The 17,621-nt window shown below is 39.0% G+C and overlaps 1 protein-coding gene across 1 annotated transcript; it reads right to left on the bottom strand.

The window, feature by feature from the left end:
* Positions 1 to 311: 311 nt before the first annotated feature.
* Positions 312 to 17,232, bottom strand: LOC118617665 (fetuin-B-like). The gene is made up of 7 exons (XM_036243653.1): positions 17,008 to 17,232; positions 16,558 to 16,668; positions 15,184 to 15,271; positions 13,526 to 13,695; positions 12,440 to 12,541; positions 1,510 to 1,593; positions 312 to 629 (listed from the first exon to the last, which is right to left on the bottom strand). The coding sequence occupies exons 1-7, from the start codon at positions 17,230 to 17,232 to the stop codon at positions 312 to 314; spliced, it is 1,098 nt and encodes a 365-aa protein (XP_036099546.1).
* Between the last annotated feature and the right edge of the window lie 389 nt (positions 17,233 to 17,621).

The raw sequence follows: 17,621 nt of genomic DNA, 5'->3' as shown, positions 1-17,621 counted from the left end.
CCTAAGTATGGCAGGTCCTGTATCAGAGACACTTAGCTAAAAGGCAGTAATTGTTGCAAAAGAAAAGGTGAAAGACATAAGAGGCATCTACCTATGGAATGATATCTTGGATGGTTTAGAAGGCAGGCAGCTCAGTGTAAAAGTGGGGGATTTAGTCTCATTTCCACTTCCAGCCAAAATGATGAGACCAAGAACAGTAAAAGAGACACACTTTATTAGCCACTCTCTACAGTCAAACCCTCTGTCTTTCTTCCCCACTCCTCTCATCTCCTGCAGGGTATGACATCCCCATGGAATCCTCTATGTGGTCCTCATGGTGGGAGAACAAGAGGGTTTGCATTCTTGGCTGGTCCTGGGCACTTAGCAGAGTGTTGTTCTTTGGGGAAAGGTAGGACAATCAGCTTCTCACTCATAGGCTCCAGGAAGAGGAAGGAAACATTGAGGGTTTCTCCCTGGGGATTTGTGGTTAGATCCAGCTGTACAGGGAAGGCCTCAACAGGACTTGTTTTTAGGGATTCTTCAGGCATCTCATCAGTCAAGTTAGGGAGGTGCTGGACAGATCCTCTGGGCCCAGCTTTGGTAGGTGAGTAGGTGGGTTCTGTAGAATTTTTGTCTTCAGAGGTGGAAGCCTGAAATAATAATGCTTTTAATAAGGGAATTTTCCCCAGGGAAATCTCTGCTGTGCCTAGTACCAGGCTAAGCTGTTCTGTGCCTTTCTGATGGAATGTTTCAAAGGAAACCCAGCTGAGGGATGGGTCTCTGGTAAAGCAAAACAGATTAGGGCCAGGGGGGACCAAGACTGACTGAAGCTTGAATGCAAGTCTCACAAATCTAGAATGGAACAATGATACAGAGGTTACATGACTTATTCCAAATCCCCGCTGTCTCCCTGCTCCTAGTAGTGGCAGCAATAGCCACCTTTTACTAATTGTTTATTTTTTGTGAGACCCAATACAGCACCCTTTATCCAGATCTCCTCACTTGTTTCTCACAGGGAACTGAATGAGGCAGGCATTGCAATCCCATTCATAGATGAGGCAACCACGACTCAGAGAGGTAAGAATTTGCCCACAGCTCACAGGTGGCAGAGCAGAAATGGAATCCAGATGGCCTCTCTCAACCACCCTTTCAACTATATCAGGCTGTCTCACAGTAAGTGCTCAATTAGTACTTCTGGTAAGGGACTGAATATTTCCAAAGAAACAATTTCTTTCTTCAGTTCAGTGTAAGGGTCTTTGGGACACTGAATTTAATGTCTCAGAGGCCTGACATCTAAGCTTGTACGTTCTTGTTTCTGAAGGAGCCTTAATTATTTGGCAGCAGCACATAGAACAAAGAGTTACAGGTCTTTACTTAGCTAACCTGTGGGTGTGACCTCAGGAAAACCTGAATAAAGTGGTGACCATGGCTCTTAGGAAAATAAAAGGAGAGGATGGGGTAGGGATAGCTAAAATATAGATAATCTGCTTTTTTCTTCACAGGAAGACAGACGATTAGAATGAAAAATACCTGTGATTCAAAGAAGTTACAAGTCACGGAGACATCCTTTTTAATGACTTGGTCAATCAGGGAACCTTTGCAAAGACCAACAGGCTAAAAAAAAATGAGAGAGAGAAGATACAATGTTGTTTGAGTTTTACAATTATCAATGATCATAAAGGGAAATCAAATTGCTTTCTGCTTGTGTGGAAAAACAACCAATCAACATTTTTATTCTACTACCATACAACAGTCAAGCTCTGAACCAATTCTCTCTAGATTATCCCTACGAGTAACCACCCAAACAAGGCTAAACTGCCTCCAATGATGGAAAATTCAAAACTTCTTACAGAACAAACTTTATTAGAAAATTATTTATAATGAGTGGAAATCTGTGTCTATAGATTACCTCTTGGCCTTATTTCTACCCTTGGGTCAATTAATAAACTTGTCCTTGATGTGCATACCACGTGAGTTGACTCTTCTCAGACAAAACCACTCTCAGTCCTTCAGCTTCTCTTTATTTAAAGATAAAATAATTTTGTTTTCTTATTACACACGTAATAGTTATTTAGAATATGGATAAACAGAAAGAAAAGAAAAAAACCTGTAATTGCATGAAAGGTACCTGTTTCCTACAATGATTTGATTCCTTTTCTTCTAATCTTTTCCCTATATATTTTTTTTTCTTCTAGAAAATAGGATTATGCTATACATATTATTTATAACTCTCTTTTGTCATTTAATAATATATTGTAAAAATCCTTTAATGGCATTGGATAGTCTTCTATGCTCCTCATAATGGCTACCTAATATTCCTCTGTGTTATTTAACAAATTCTCTTTTGTTAGACAATAGATTGTATATCATTTGTTTTGTTTAAATGTTGAAGCTATATCTTTTCATATCACCCTAGTTAATTTCTTAGGGTGAGTTACTGGAAGAGAAATTTTAGAGTCACAGAGTATACACATTTTCAAGTGTAAATATAACATTATAATAAAACATTGCCTTAATTTTCCAGAGAACTGTAAGAATACAGTATTTACATTGAACTTACTAAAATGTGTCTAAAGAGCTTGCCTGAATATTTCTCTATCACCCATCTCCAGAATATATGAAAAACAGAAAGATAAAAAATTCTTAAGAATGGGGAAAGTCCGTTAATGTAGAAAGTCCTTGGGGAATGGTGCTTCAGCCTTTCCCTTCTCCTCTTCATCATCAAATCACATAGGGAAAGGGCTCTAAGAGAGTTTTCTGGGAAGACTGCAGGTACTGGTACCAGGTAGAGCCTGGCCCCTCCCACTCAGCCTAAGATTTGCTGAGCTACCATGATTCATAGGCCTGCCTGGCACTGAAAGCAGAGTGGATCACAAAGAGGGAGTTTGAGAGCATGCTTGACTTGGGAATTCTAGGGTTTAGAGACAGGTAGGCTATGGAGATTGGGATCTGCTTCTCTCTCAGAGCATTCTAAGAGCAGGTCTTGGATAAAGCAGCCTACTATGGTAAGGAGACAGAGCAGCCAGAGAAACCTATCTCCACTGTCTGGCACAGTAAAAATGCATGAGGTTTACGTGAGACAAGCCAATGTCATATATAGTGTTCTTTTGAATGTGCCCACCTGAAGGGACTTCCAGATACAGGGCATTTAGTAGTAAAAATATGTGGGGGCTGAATCTGAGAAGGAGTGGTTTCAAGTAGTCAGCTAGAGAATACATCATCCTACCAGGAAAAGACCTCTGGATGAACTCACACTTGTACCACCTGGAGAATCAGCACTGGAGCCTGTTTCACAGAGAGCCAGTGTAGACCAAGAGAAAACTACAATTGCAGGTTTAGTTATGTAAAAAGACCTTTTTTCTCTACTCCTCTCTCATTCTTCTTAGAACTTGGAAGATCCAGAATTAAGTGAAAGATTGCAGGAGGGGAAGAAAGAATGAAAGAACAGACCTCGATCCCTTTCTCACATCAGGTCTTAAGCTCTAAGTCAGGTTTGAGCTACAGACCGGGAAAAGCTATGCATTCATTGTGAGATAGAAATGTTGATTCAGCATTGACTGAACAGTCAAAACCTGAAAGTGGATCTTTTTTTTTTATCCTCACCCGAGGATATTTTTCCCTGAAAGTGAATCTTAATTTCAAGTGTAAATAGTGAAATTGTTTCTCTTACTGAACATAACCAGACAGCTATGGAATCTGCCCAAGATGCCATTTACAAGTGAGAAAGAGATCCCAAAGAATAGGGTGAAGATGTTTCCCTAATTATTCCTTGAGAAAATTAAGAATATAAAATTGACTGGTTACAGAAGGCTTTTGAGAGACATACTTTATTATTTACTCATTAAAAAAATGTTTTGTTGATTTTTTAGAGAGAGGGGAAAGGAGAGAGAAATATAAACATATATCAGCTGCCTCCTGCAAGCCCCCTACTAGGGATTGAGCCTACAACCTGGGCATGTGCCCTGACCTGGAATCAAACTGGGACCTTTCGGTTTGCGATGTAAACTGTAACCAAAAGAGAGCTGGAATGGCTATATAAATATTAGGCAAAATTGTCTTTAAGACAATATGTTACTAGAGAGAAGGAAAAGTATTTTAGAATGACAAAGGGGTCAATTTAGTAGAAAGACACAATAATTATACTTATATATGACCTGCAACAGAACCCCAAAATACGCTAGCCAAAACTGACAGAATTCAAGGGAGATGTAGAGAATTCAACAATAATAGTTGGAAACCTCACTTTCAATAATGGATAGGACAACTATGCACAACATTAACAAGGAAACAGAAGTCTTACACTGCACTATAAACCAACTAAACCCAACAGTTACCCAGTTACCGAATGCTTCACCTAACAACAACAGAATACTCATTCTTCTCAAGTGTACATGGAACATTTTCCAGGATATACTTTATGTTAAACCAGAAAATAAACTTTAATAAATTTAAGAATTGAAATCATTCAAAGTACATTCTCCAACCACAATGAATTTATTTTAGAAACAGAGTAACAGAAGGAAATTGGGGAGTTTCATAAATATGTGGAAATTAAGTAACATACTCCTAAGTAACCAATTGGTCAAAGAAGCTATCCCAAGGAAAATTGGAAAATACTTTGAGATGAATGGAAACAAAAACACAATATGCACAACTTACTGAGATATAGCTAAAGAATTTCTTAAAAATATTTATAGATGTAAATGCCTATGTTAAAAAGAGAAAAAAGAGCTCTGGTCAGTGTGGCTCAGTTGGTTGAGTGCTGGCCTATACACCCAAAGGTTCAATTCCTGGTCAGGGCACATACCCAGGTTGCAGGTTTATAAGGTTGGGGTTCATATGGAAGGCAGCTAATAAATATTTCTCTTATGTCAATGTTTCTCTCTGTTTCCCTCTGTCTCTCTCTCTCTCTCTCTCTTCCTTTCTCTCTCTCTAAAACCAATAAAAAATATTTTAAAAAGGAAATAGAAAAAAGATTACAAATCAATAATTTAATCTCTACTTTAGAAAACTAGAAAAGCAAGAGCAAACTGAGCCCCCCCCCCCCAAAAGCACGAAGATGGTAAAAATAAAGAATAGAAAGGAAAACCAGATGATAAAAAAAAGAAATAAAATAAACAAAACTGAAAGTTGATTCCTTGAAAAGATCAATAAAATTGGCAAAGCTCTAGTTAGACTAACCAAGCAAAAATGACTCAAATTAATAAAATTAGAATTAAAGTGGGGATATTACTTCTGATCATTCAAAAATAAAAAGGGAATATTATGAACAACTGTATGCCAGAAAATTAGATAACTTAGATGAAATGGGCAAATTTCTAGGAAGTCATGGGCTGCCAAAATTCAGTGAAGAAGAAATAAAAAATCTGTGTAGACCTATAACAAGTGATTAAATCATTAATGAAAAAACTTTCCACAAAAGTCCAGGCACAGATGGCTTTACTGTGAATTCTACCAAACATTTAAAGAAGAATGAACACCAACAAACTCTTTTAAAATAAAATAGAAGAGGAGGAGAAATGTTTTAACTTATTCTATGAGGCCAATAAGAAACTTACTAAAATTAAGCAGACAACCCAAGAAAACTACAGATCAGTATCTCTTATGAATACTGATTAAAAATCTTTAAAAAAAAAAATACTGACATGGAATTCAGTAACATGTAAAAAGTATTATATGCAATGATAAATTAGAATTTACTCCCAAAGTACAAGATTGTATTAAGATACAAAAATCAATTATTGTGCCCTGGCCGGTTTGGTTTCTTGGTTAGAGCGTCGACCTGTGGATCAGAGTCACAGGTTTGATTCCGGTCAAGGGCATGTACCTTGGTTGTGGGTTGCTCTCAGCCCTGGTCGGGGTTATATGGGAGGCGACCAGTCAATGTATCTCTCTTGCATCAATGGTTTCTCTCTCTCTCTCTCTCTCTCTCTCTCTCTCTCTCTCTCCCCACACACACACACACACACACACTCTATCTGAAAATAAATGGGAAAATATCCTCGGGTGAGGATTTAAAAAAAAAATCAGTCATTGTTACATATAATACTAATAGATTAAAGGAGGGGGAAAAAATCACATGATTATCTCGTTAACACCGGAAAAGCATTTGACAAACTCTAACACTCTTTTATTGATAAAAAAACATTCAACAAACTAACAATGGAAGGAAACTTTCTCAACTTGATAAAGGGCATCTATGAAAAACCTACAATTAATGTCATATTTAATGATGAAATACTGAATGCTTTCCCCCTAAAACAGGAATAATACAAGGATGTCTGTTCTCTCCGCCTTTTTTTTTTAATGCTCACCTGAGGATATTTTTCCATTAATCTTCAGATAGAGTGGAAGGGAGGGAGGAAGGGAGGGAGGGAGGGAGGGAGAGAGAGAGAGAGAGAGAGAAATATTGATGTGAGAGAGACACATCACCTGGTTGCCTCCTGCACGACCCCGACCAGGGTTGGGGACGAACCACACTGAGGTATGTGCCCTTGACTGGAATCAAACCCATGACTCATTGGTCCATGGGCTGATGCTCTAACTGCTGACCCAAACCTGCCAGGGCTTTCCACCTCTTTTTAATATTGCACTGGAAGTTCTAGCCAGGGATATTAGGCAAATAAGTGAATAAAAGCATGCAGATTGGAAAGGGAGAAATAAATTATCTCTATTTGCAGAAGACATGATCTTATAGTATGCAGAAAATCTTAAGGAATCTACTGGAAAACTATTAGAACTAATAAATGAGTTTAGCAAAGTTACAAGATACAAGTCAATGTATAAAAATCAATTGTGCCCTGGCCGGTTTGGCTCAGCGGTTAGAGCGTTGGCCTGCGGTCCGGAGAGACCCGGGTTCGGTTCCCGCTAGGGGCACGTACCTTGGTTGCAGTTTGTCCCCAGCCCTGGTTGGGTCGTGTGGGTGGCAACCACTCGATGTGTCGCTCTCACGTCGATGTTTCTCTCTCTCTCTCTCTCCCCCTCTCACTCTATCTGAACAAAATATCGAAAAATGTCCTCGGGTGAGGATAAAAAAAAAACAAACAAAACAAAAATCAATTGTAGTTCTATAAACTTGCTATGAATAATTCAAAAATAAAATTAAGAAGACAAATACATGATAGTAGCATCAAAGAGAATAAAATGTTTATGTATATAAATAAATGAAAGTCTTGTACACTGAAAACTACAAAACATTGTTGAAATAAATTGAGTTCTAAACAAATGGAAAGACATCTTTACATTCATGGATTGGAAGACAATATTTTTTAAGATGACAATACTTCCCCCTTTGATCTATAGATTCAATGCAGTCCTTATCAAATTTCCAATTAATTCTCACCCAAGGACATGTTTTTATTGATTTGAGAGAGAGAGAAACATCAATGTGAGAGAGAAACATTGGTTGGTTGCCTCCTGTACACGCTCTGACTGGGGATTGAACCCACAATTTAGGTGTGCGCCCTGACCAGAAATCAAACTCACAAACTTTTGGTGTAAGGACAGGGACAATGCTCCAATCAACTGAGCCTCACAGGCCAGGGCTCCACACTGCCTTTTAAAAAATAGACACTGACAAGCTGATCCTAAAATTATTATGAAAATACAAGGAATCCAGAATACCCATAACAATCTTGAATGAGAACAGGGAGGACTCCCACTTCCCAATTTCAAAACTTATTACAAAGCTATGATATTCAAAATAAAGCAATAGTGGTGTAAAGATAGATATATAGATCAATGAGATAAAATTGAAGGTATAGAAATAAACCCTTATATTTATGGTCAATTGATCTTCAAGGAGTATGCTAAGACAATTAAATGAAGGAAGAAATCGTCTTTTCAACAAATAGTGTGGGGACATCTGGATAATCACATGCAAAAGAATAAAGTTGAATCTCATACCTCTCATCATATACAAAAATTAACTCAAAATGGGCCATAGACCTAAACATAAGAGCTAAAACTATAAAACTCTGAGAGGAATACATAGGAGTAAACCTTAGCAAATCTTGGACTAGGCAATGGTTTTTAGATATGAAACCAAAAGCACCTTTAATAAAAGAAAAAATATACAACCAGGACTTTATCAAAATGAAAAATGTTGTGCTTCAAAGAACATTATCAAGAAAATGAATAGGACTTCCAGTCAAGATGGTGGCGTAGATAAATGCGGTATCACCTCCTCCCACAATCACATCAAAATTACAACTATACTACAACACAACCATCATTCAGAACTGCCTGACATTGAGCTAAATGGAAGTCCTACAACTATGAAATTAAAGAAGCAGCACACCAAGACTGCTAGGAGGGGTGGAGGCATGGACAGGCTGTTCCCACACCCATGTGTGGCAAATAAAAATTAGGAGGGACACCTCAGCTGGGAAGGTCCTCCCTGAGGGGTAAGGGGTCCCTATCCTACATCAGGCTCGCAGCTCAGGGTTCCAGCACCAGAAAGAAAAGTCCCCATAACTCCTGGCTGTAAAATCAGCAGGAACTGAGGCTGAGGCTGCTGGAGCCCCAGGCAGCTCCTCTTAAAGGGTCTGTGCACATACTTACTCCGACTTGCTCCCTCTAAGCTTGGAGGGGAAGCAGCTTGAGGAGCACCAGAGACATACAGGGAACAACTGAGCTGTATGGCCTCAGTATGAGGGCTGGAGAGGCAGCTTTCTGCTGGACAGATGTGCTGGCAGAGGCTGATGTTCCTTTGGTGAGCCCTTCCCTGAGCGGCACAAGGCACCATATCTGGGACTCCAGCAACCTAGTTCACACTGTTTGCCCACCCTGGTGATTCCCTGAGGCCCCAGCCCACCCAACTTTCGGGCCCACCCAAGCTGCTTCCAAAGGCTTTACCGTAAGAATGGCCTGTCTTGGATCCCACTTTAGAATTTCCTAAAATCTCTCAAACAAGCAGCATCTAGTCTCAGCAAGCCCCATACCTCTTGTTAAGTGGCCCCAGGCCTGGCACTAGAAGCAGCCAGGCTTGGTTCACAACTTGGTTTTGCCTGGGCACCTCCAAGCCCAGCAGATCACTTTGTAGCTTATGCCAGGTGGCCCCAGGTAGAACACAGGCAGTGGCTGACCTTGCCCTAGAGCCAGCACACCAAGTGGACAGCTCCAGACCACATCCAAACACCACCACCCAACCACCTCCACAAGTGACACATTCAATGTGTGGACTCAGTGAGTATCAGAGCCCCACTGTGGTGGGCCCCTACACAGCTGATTCTCCAAAGTAGTCAGAGGCCAGTGGGCAGTGTGCACAGCCAGCCCTTGCAGCTGATCAATTTGAGTAAATTCCTTCCATTGACATGCCAACAGCAATCAAGACTCAATTACAACAGAAGGGTGTACAGTCCACACTAGGGGTACACCTTGAGGACCCAACTGGGGTGATCAGGGAGGCTGTGACACTGGACACCTTCAACAATAGGCTACTCTATGAAGCCTAGGAGACATAGCAACTCTACCTAATAAATAGAAACAATAATAGGGAAGCTACCAAAATGAAAAGACAAAGAAACATGTCCCAAATGAAAGAAAAGAACAAAATTCCAGGAAAAGAATTAAACAAAATGGGGATAAGGAATCAATTATATGCAGAGTTCAAAACACAGGTTATAAGGTTGCTCAAGGAACTTGGTGAGACATTCAAGGAACTTAATGAGACCTTCAAGGAACTTGAAGAGATCTTCAAGGAACTTAGTGAGAACATCAACAACATAAAAAAGGGCCAGTCAGAAAGGAAGGATGCACTAACTGAAATAAAGAATGATTTACAGGGAATCAATAGGAGAGTAAGTAAAGCCAAGAAGCAAACCATCAATTTGGAATATAAGGAAGCAAAAAACACCCAATAAAAACAGCAAAAAGAAAAAAGAATCTTAAAAAATGAGGATAGTGTAAGAAGCCTCTGGGACAACTTCAAGCGTGCCAACATTCGCATCTTGGGGCTGCCAGAAGGAGAAGAGAGAGAACAAAAAATTGAAAACCTATTTGAAACAATAATGGCAGAAAATTTCCCTAACTTGGTGAAGGGAACAGGAATACAAGTCCAGGAAGCAGAGAAAGTGTCAAACAAGATGAACCCAAAGAGGTCCACAGCAAGACACATCATCATCAAAATGCCAAAGGTTAAATACAAAGAGAGAATCTTAGCCCTGACCAGTTTGGCTCAGCAGTTGGAGTGTCAGCCTGCGGACCAGAGAGTCTCAGTTTTGGTTCCCACTAGGGGCATGCATCAAAAAAAAAAAAAAAAAAAAAGAGAGAGAATCTTAAAAGCAGCAAGAGAAAAGCAGTTTGTTACCTACAAAGGAGCTCCCATAAGACTGTCAGCTGATTTCTCAAAAGACACTTTGCAGGTCAGAAAGGGGTAGCAAGAGATATTCAAGGTGATGGAAAGCAACGACCTACAACCAAGACTACTCTATCCCATAAAGCTATCATTTAGAATCAATGGATACATCAAGCGTTTCCCAGACAAGAAAAAGCTAAAGGAGTTCATCACCAACAAACCAGTATTATATGAAATGTTGAAGGGTCTTCTTAAAGGAGAAGAACACAAATATAAATAATAAAATGGCAATTAATAAATATCTATCAACCATTGAATCTACAAACACAATGAGCAAGCAGAACAGAAACAGACTCATAGATCCTGAGAACTTTTTGTTGCTTGCCAGATGGGTGGGGGGTGGGAGGATGGGTGAAAAAGATGAAGGAATTAAGAAGCACAAATTGGTTGTTAGACTGATAAGCCTCAAAGGGAAGGGAGGAGGGAGGGCGGGATGAGATAAACCAAAGAATTCTATGCATATATGCATAAACAATGGACACTGACAATAGTGAGAGGAAGGTTGGAGGGGGTGGGATTGGGGAGGAGGGGGGCTAATGGGGGGAAAAGGGGGGGCATGTGTAATACATTCAACAATAAAGATGAGTTAGAAAAATAAAATAAATAAATAAAAATTTTAAAAAAGAAAATGAATAGACAATCCAGACAATGGAAAAAAATATTTAAAAACCATATATCTGATAAGGGGATTGTATCTAGAATATTTACAGAACTCTTACAAGTCAACAATAAAAAGATAAATAGTCCAATTTTAAAATGGACAAAGAATTTGAATAGAGATTTCTCCAAAGAATATATACAATTGGCTAGTAATCACATTAAGAGATGTTCAGCACATTAGCCTTGAGGAAAATGCAAATAACAACCAAAATAAGATATTATTTCATACCCAGTAAGATGACTATAATAAAAAGAAAGATAATAATAATAAATATTGGCATGTGTGTGGAGAAATTAAAACCCTCATACATTGCTGATGGGTTTATGAAACTGGTATAGTCATTTTTCTCAGTTAATCAAAAGGTTAAATAAAGAGTTCTCATATGACCCAGCAATCCCTGTCCAAGGTATATACCCAGGAGAAATGAAAACATGTACACAAATAAATAAAAACTTGTACACAAATCTTCATAGCAACATTATTCATAATAGCTCAGATGAGGAAATCTAAATATCCATCAACTGATGAATAAATAATACATTGTATATTCATACAATTAAATATTATTTTATAATTTAAAAAATTAAGCACTGATACATTCTACAAGATGGATAAACTTTAAAAACATTGTACTAAGTAAAAGAAGACAGATTCAAAGGGCCACAGACAGTATGATTTCATTATATGAAATGTTCAGATAAAGGTAAAGTCATAGAGATAGCAAATAGATGAGTGGTTTCCATGGGCTTGGGTAAGAAGGCAAGGAGAATGATTGCTAATGAGTATGGGTTTTCATTGGAGGTGATGAAAATATTCTAAAATTACTGATGGTGGTGGCACAACTCTGAGAACATACTAAAAAGCTACTGAATTTTATACCTTAAAAGGGTGAACTTTATGGTGTGTGAATTATGTCTTAATAAAGTTGGTATTATAAATATGTAAATAAAGGAAGAAAAGACTTTTGATGCATTTTGCCCAATTGTGTTACAACACATTGTGCCAACTGTCATTCCCACCAGGTATGTCAGATGGTTTCCAGGCACCCTCTCCATCTTGGATGCATTCTTTCAAAGACGTCCTGTTTTACTTTGTCCTTTTTAAAGAGTGGTCCAAGGAATAAAAATGCTGTATTCCAAGTGTAACTTGATTTGTTCTGATATAAGTAGGACTACCACCAACCACCGAGGAGATTTCTCTATATTTTACAGCCTCTATGACCATTTACTGAAAGGGAATAACATTGCTGATGAAAATTGCACTTACAATAAAATATTATTGCATCTGGGCCACCACAATCTCTAATTAGTCAGTTACTCCTTGAGGGGAAGAAAAGTGTCTTATGCATCACAACAGTTCCTATATAATTTATGCTCAATACATACATATAGATGATCGGGGAACACAAATCTTAAATTATGAAGACATTCAGGAATACTCACCGCAGAGTCAGGGGGCTGAAGCGCACAACTGCTGGCTGGGGATTCGGTACATGGTGACTCTTTGATTAAATATTCCACAAAGTAGAAGGAGCCAAACACCCACTAGTGTGAGACAAGGATTGAGAAACAAACATCAAACCTCTCCATGTAGAGAAGTAACTGAGATTTGGCAGCATTATATTTACAGAAACCATACATCTCCAGCGTCGTTGTCAACACAGGTCTCCCTGTAATTCCCACCATGATCAAACCATGTATTATGATTTTATTATTTAGAAAACATAATCAGCATACCTTTCTTCCCTTCTTAAGGATTTGAATGGGCTCTAAAAAAAACCTTCCCTTGGGTGAGCTTATTTTTCTTCTACTATATTTGTTTTTAGATTCGTTTTTCTTTATGTAATAGATATCAACATAATTCAAATACAAATGAGCCTCCATTTCTCCTAACCCATAAAACTCAACATCCAGTCCAGGGCTTAACATGGAGCAGAAATTGGCTTGCTAAATGAGATCCATTGTCAATCAGATACGAAAATGTAGCAGTCAATAGTGAACCAAGATAGAATAAACCAAGGAGATTATGAATTAATTTCCATTCATGCCTTAAAGGCAATGAGGTGAAAGCAAAGCCCATAGCTCTTGTGGAAATTCCATGGGATAACTGAGAGACCGAAACATGAAAAATGTACATCAGGTCTACCAAAGTAGGAAATGAAGAAAGGCTCTTGGATTCTAATAAAAAGAAGTACCTTTCCCTGGTTGGTTTGGCTCAGCGGTTAGAGCGTCGGCCTGTGGTCCAGAGAGACCCAGGTTCGGTTCCCGCTAAGGGCACATACCTCGGTTGCAGTTTGTCCCTGGCCCTGGTTGGGTCGGGGCCATGGGGGAGGCAGCCACTCAATGTGTCTCTTTCACGTAGATGTTTCTCTTTCTCTCTCTCTCCCACTCTATCTGAACAAAAAAATGGAAAAATGTCCTTGAGTAAGGATTAAAAAAAAAGTGCCTTAATATTCTCTTCTCAGTTTAGAATTCAATAGCAACAGTCATGAGACACATTGTCAGTGTAACTGGACATTTCCACCTCACCTGGCTAGAAGTCTTGGAGACTTTGACTAAAGAATATTGCTTGGTGCTCTCATTGTTGAATTTTGCAAGAGACTCAGTGACAGCTTCCAGAACTCTGGGATCCGACATGTCAACAACGGAAGGTGATATGGGACAGTCGGGACAAATAAAAGCAATCTCTCTTCGAGAAACTGTTGATGCCAAAAAGAGTAGTTTAAGAATAAATGTCCTTAATGCCTTTTAATTTTATAAATCATATATCATAAATCATATGACCACACAAAAGTAGAAATTGAAAAAAATATATACTCAGTTTTGGCAAGGATGGAGTGGAAAAGACATTATCTGGAATGAAACAGCTGTCAGCAGTGAATTTTCTGCAGTGAGCATGTATTCCTTTCATAGTTTATTTTAAAAATCAAAGCAAGAGTTTTTTCACCTTGTACAAATTTACTTATGCTAGGAATTTTGTTCAAAACATATATGTGTTTATATTGATATAAAAACATTTCCCCCTACTAGTAGCTTGATATGTTCTATCATTATTGCCTCTGTAAAGCAGCTGAGTGTCTTAAATGGCTGGGATTTCATTATTAGTATGTCTTATTCACCTTTTGGTCTCCAACATCTGAGATAATGTAAGTGCTTAGTAAATGCTTGTTGAATGAAGGAATGAGTAAGTGGCATAGGAAAGGTGGAAGCACACTCTCTCTGGTTAGAAAATGCAAGTGAACCAGAAACAAAAATTGGCCTCGTCACTGTATGACTGGATAGAATACTCATTCTAATGGTACAGCCAGAATTTCTGACTGGGAGGAGCTTCGGGTTACATAACTAGTGTGAAAGTCAGGCTGGGAACTTGTCTGCAAGTTGTTTTTACAGAGCAAAACAATTGATCAGTTGTGTGTTTGAGTGTATTTGGGTGTACTATGGGGGAGTTACATTCACAGATTGTCACTCATGGCACCATCCCCACGTGTCACTTTCTGACCTCTCGTACCTCTGGTACCTGTGACTTCTGAGTCCTGATCTGTTTTGTTAGTTTTTGTTGTCTAATTTAAGTAAGTCTCATCTTCACAACCAGAAGGCTTAAACTGCAGCTAATACAATATTTGCTCTGTTGCTTTGTCCCTCCCCTCAGAGGAGTCAGCAGTATTGTTATGACCTGGAGCTTGTTAGAAATGCAGACTCTCAGGCCCCACAACAGGCCTATGGAATCAGAGTCTGTACTTGAACAAGATCCACGGGGGCAGTCACATGCACACAATAGTTTGACAAGTAGCCACATTCGATTTTCCCATGACTTAGATGCTTGCTTTCCAAAGAAGGACCCAGAATGAATGCATGTGGATATTTGAAAAGTCATTAGTTTCAGCCTCTTTCTTAATTCATTTATTCACGTATTCAACAATATTATGGACTTCTTACACTTAATAGAAACTTGGGAAAGGTTGTAGCAGGAACAAAGAAGGCATAAAATATCCTACATGAAGTAAAATAGAAGACTGAATTATGGGAAGTTGAATTTCACAGGGGAGACAAGTATGGGATATAAGAACCCGGCCTTGGTATGAATAGGAGGTAAGAATAGGAGAACCCTATACACTCTGGACATTGCCCTGCTTAATTCTCTTTTTATATCTTTCATTAAAATAAACAAAGTCAGAGTGCTCTCTTACCTGGGCGAAGAGTACAGTTATAAGCAGGTAAATAAACAATTCTTCTTGGTAAGTTAACATAAAGTATTGCTTTGCATTTACCATAAACCTGGAACAAAGAAACACATTTTATGACATTGTGGTACAAACTCTGACTTTTAAAAATACTCCCAAAATAAAATTGGACATGTTATTTGTAAATAATGAAAACCTAAGGTAAATTTTGGTGGCTTTGGGTGTGAGAAACTGCCAGCTGATCATCACACAGTTTAACCTTCTCTTGGGACTCAGCTAGACTGCATTTCCCAGCTTCCCTCCCAGGTAGGTGTTACTGTGTATAACTGAGTTCTAACCCTAAGAAGGTGAGCAGAAGTGGCTGTATACACTCCCAGGTCTGGCCTATGAAGATCTCCCATATGATCTGTTCTCCACACTTCTTCTCTTTCTATAGCTGGATGCAGATGAGCATGGTGACCACAGAAGTCATGAGTCAAAGGTGGCAGAGTCTAGAGCCACAATGTGGAAGGAACCTTGGTCTCCATATCACTCCTGGAGGAAGGCCTCCTCTTAACCAGGAGTTCCTATTTTGAACTTTACATGAGTAAGAAATACATTTCTATCATGTTGGAATCAGCATACACTTTTTGTGTATGTGTTATAAATAGCTAGTGTCATCTTAACAAATATAATTCACAACAGCGTAAATGGGACTCTCAGAAATACCTCTCCAAAATCAGATAAGTGCAGTTTGACAAATCTGGTTGAATGATTAGAAAAGAAATCTTGATAAAATAGTTTACTTCTAAACACAATCATGCACTCAAAAATGTCATATCAATTAATGGAAATAACTCAGGATAATTGAGAACAAATAAAATTTGATACTTATTTTCAAGCCTCTTCAATGGTCATCTTTAAAAAAATCAATTCTCAGGCCCTTTAGGTTCTATAATTCCAAGAAATCCTTTCATATCACCTCTGCGAGCTTTCATACTTTAAGCCCTTCCTTTCCCCAGCTTCAAATTTCCTATCAGTGTTCAATAAACAAATAAAAAAGCTCTTCCTTTACTGCTTCTATAGTCTTCCTTAAATGTAAACACATCCAGAGTGCTACAGCTCAGATCTTTTTCTCATAATTTAAACCCAGGCTTGGAGCCTACAGAAGGGTCTTGGAAGTAGGAAACAATTTGAGGGTCATAACCCCAATGGGACTCTCAGAAATTCCTCTGATTAAACTCTGTTTTGTTCAACAGAATTAGAATAACCACATAAGCACCATTCCCAAGAGATTATAAAGAAGGCCATTTAATAGATGGCACACATTGAACAATGTTTATTCTATAGACAGAGGACATCTAGTTTCTCCCCTAGAGCTCCTGGGTCACAAACACTTACCGATTCATGAAGCAACCCCACCTCACAATCGCTCCATGCTTTCTTGGTGAGCACATGGCATTTAGTCTCCAACACGTCCAGTGTGAGATAGAATAGAGATCCCAGACCATCCTGTGGGAAGAGATGAAAAAACGCACCATAGCCCACATGAAACATAAACCCCTAAAGACTTGCCCAAAAGTTCATGGTTTATGGTAGAACCGAGGCTATCAGGTTTGTGATGATTTCTAATAAACTGTGGAACACTAGACAAGTGTCAGGGTAGGGTACTATTAGCACTTGTTCTTAGTAACAATAAGAGCATATAGCACAACCTTGATTAGGGGAGCTGAGAGTTCTCAGCAGGTTTCCAATTTGGAAAGCACCTGCCAACATGTTTCTCTGGGTTTCCACCCACTGGTCAGCCCATGCAGCTTGTGCAAACTACCCCAGATAGGGACTGTCACTTGCCTGTCTGTGTTCTTGGACATCTCTCACTCGGTTGAGGCTCAGCACATAGCCTTCCTTTCGGTCATCGTTGATGCTCTTCAGGGCAAGTCCCACTATATCCAGCACGCGTGTGTCATTGCAGTCATGGGAGTGGAAAAGAGAAAAGTTGGGGACCTGCAGGGGCACAGATCTAGTATTGCAGCACGTGGCCAAGATGCAGAGCAGCAGGGGTAGGAGCAGACCCATTCTGTAGGAAACAAGACCCAGGATGGTTCAGTATTTGGAACTGCAAGAATGGACTAGTTATAGAGCTCTGTAAGGTCAACTTGAACAGTTTTGTAATCACAGTTCGAAACTTGGACCAGAATTTAAAGAATAGTGCCCCATTTCATTTCCTTGATCTCTAAATGTAGAGTTCCCTTAGCCAGCACTTTGGATGGGATTTGCCAATGTTTCTAATCTTAGATGCTTGAGCAATCTTGTACGCATGGGTACATATAAGCAAATTCTAACCTTTTCCCAAGAAATCATAATAAACACTTGGTTCAAGGCTCCTAAAAGGTAATGATTAGATTCTGGCTTGCCTCTAGGACTTCAAATGAATCAGAGTATGCAGACTGTCCCATTCTTGCATT

Source organism: Molossus molossus, unplaced genomic scaffold, assembly GCF_014108415.1.
Source record: "Molossus molossus isolate mMolMol1 unplaced genomic scaffold, mMolMol1.p scaffold_m16_p_5, whole genome shotgun sequence".
NCBI classification, from domain to species: domain Eukaryota; kingdom Metazoa; phylum Chordata; class Mammalia; order Chiroptera; family Molossidae; genus Molossus; species Molossus molossus.
The sequence above is the reverse complement of the archived record's forward strand: the minus strand, read 5'-3'. Positions and strand labels throughout refer to the sequence as shown.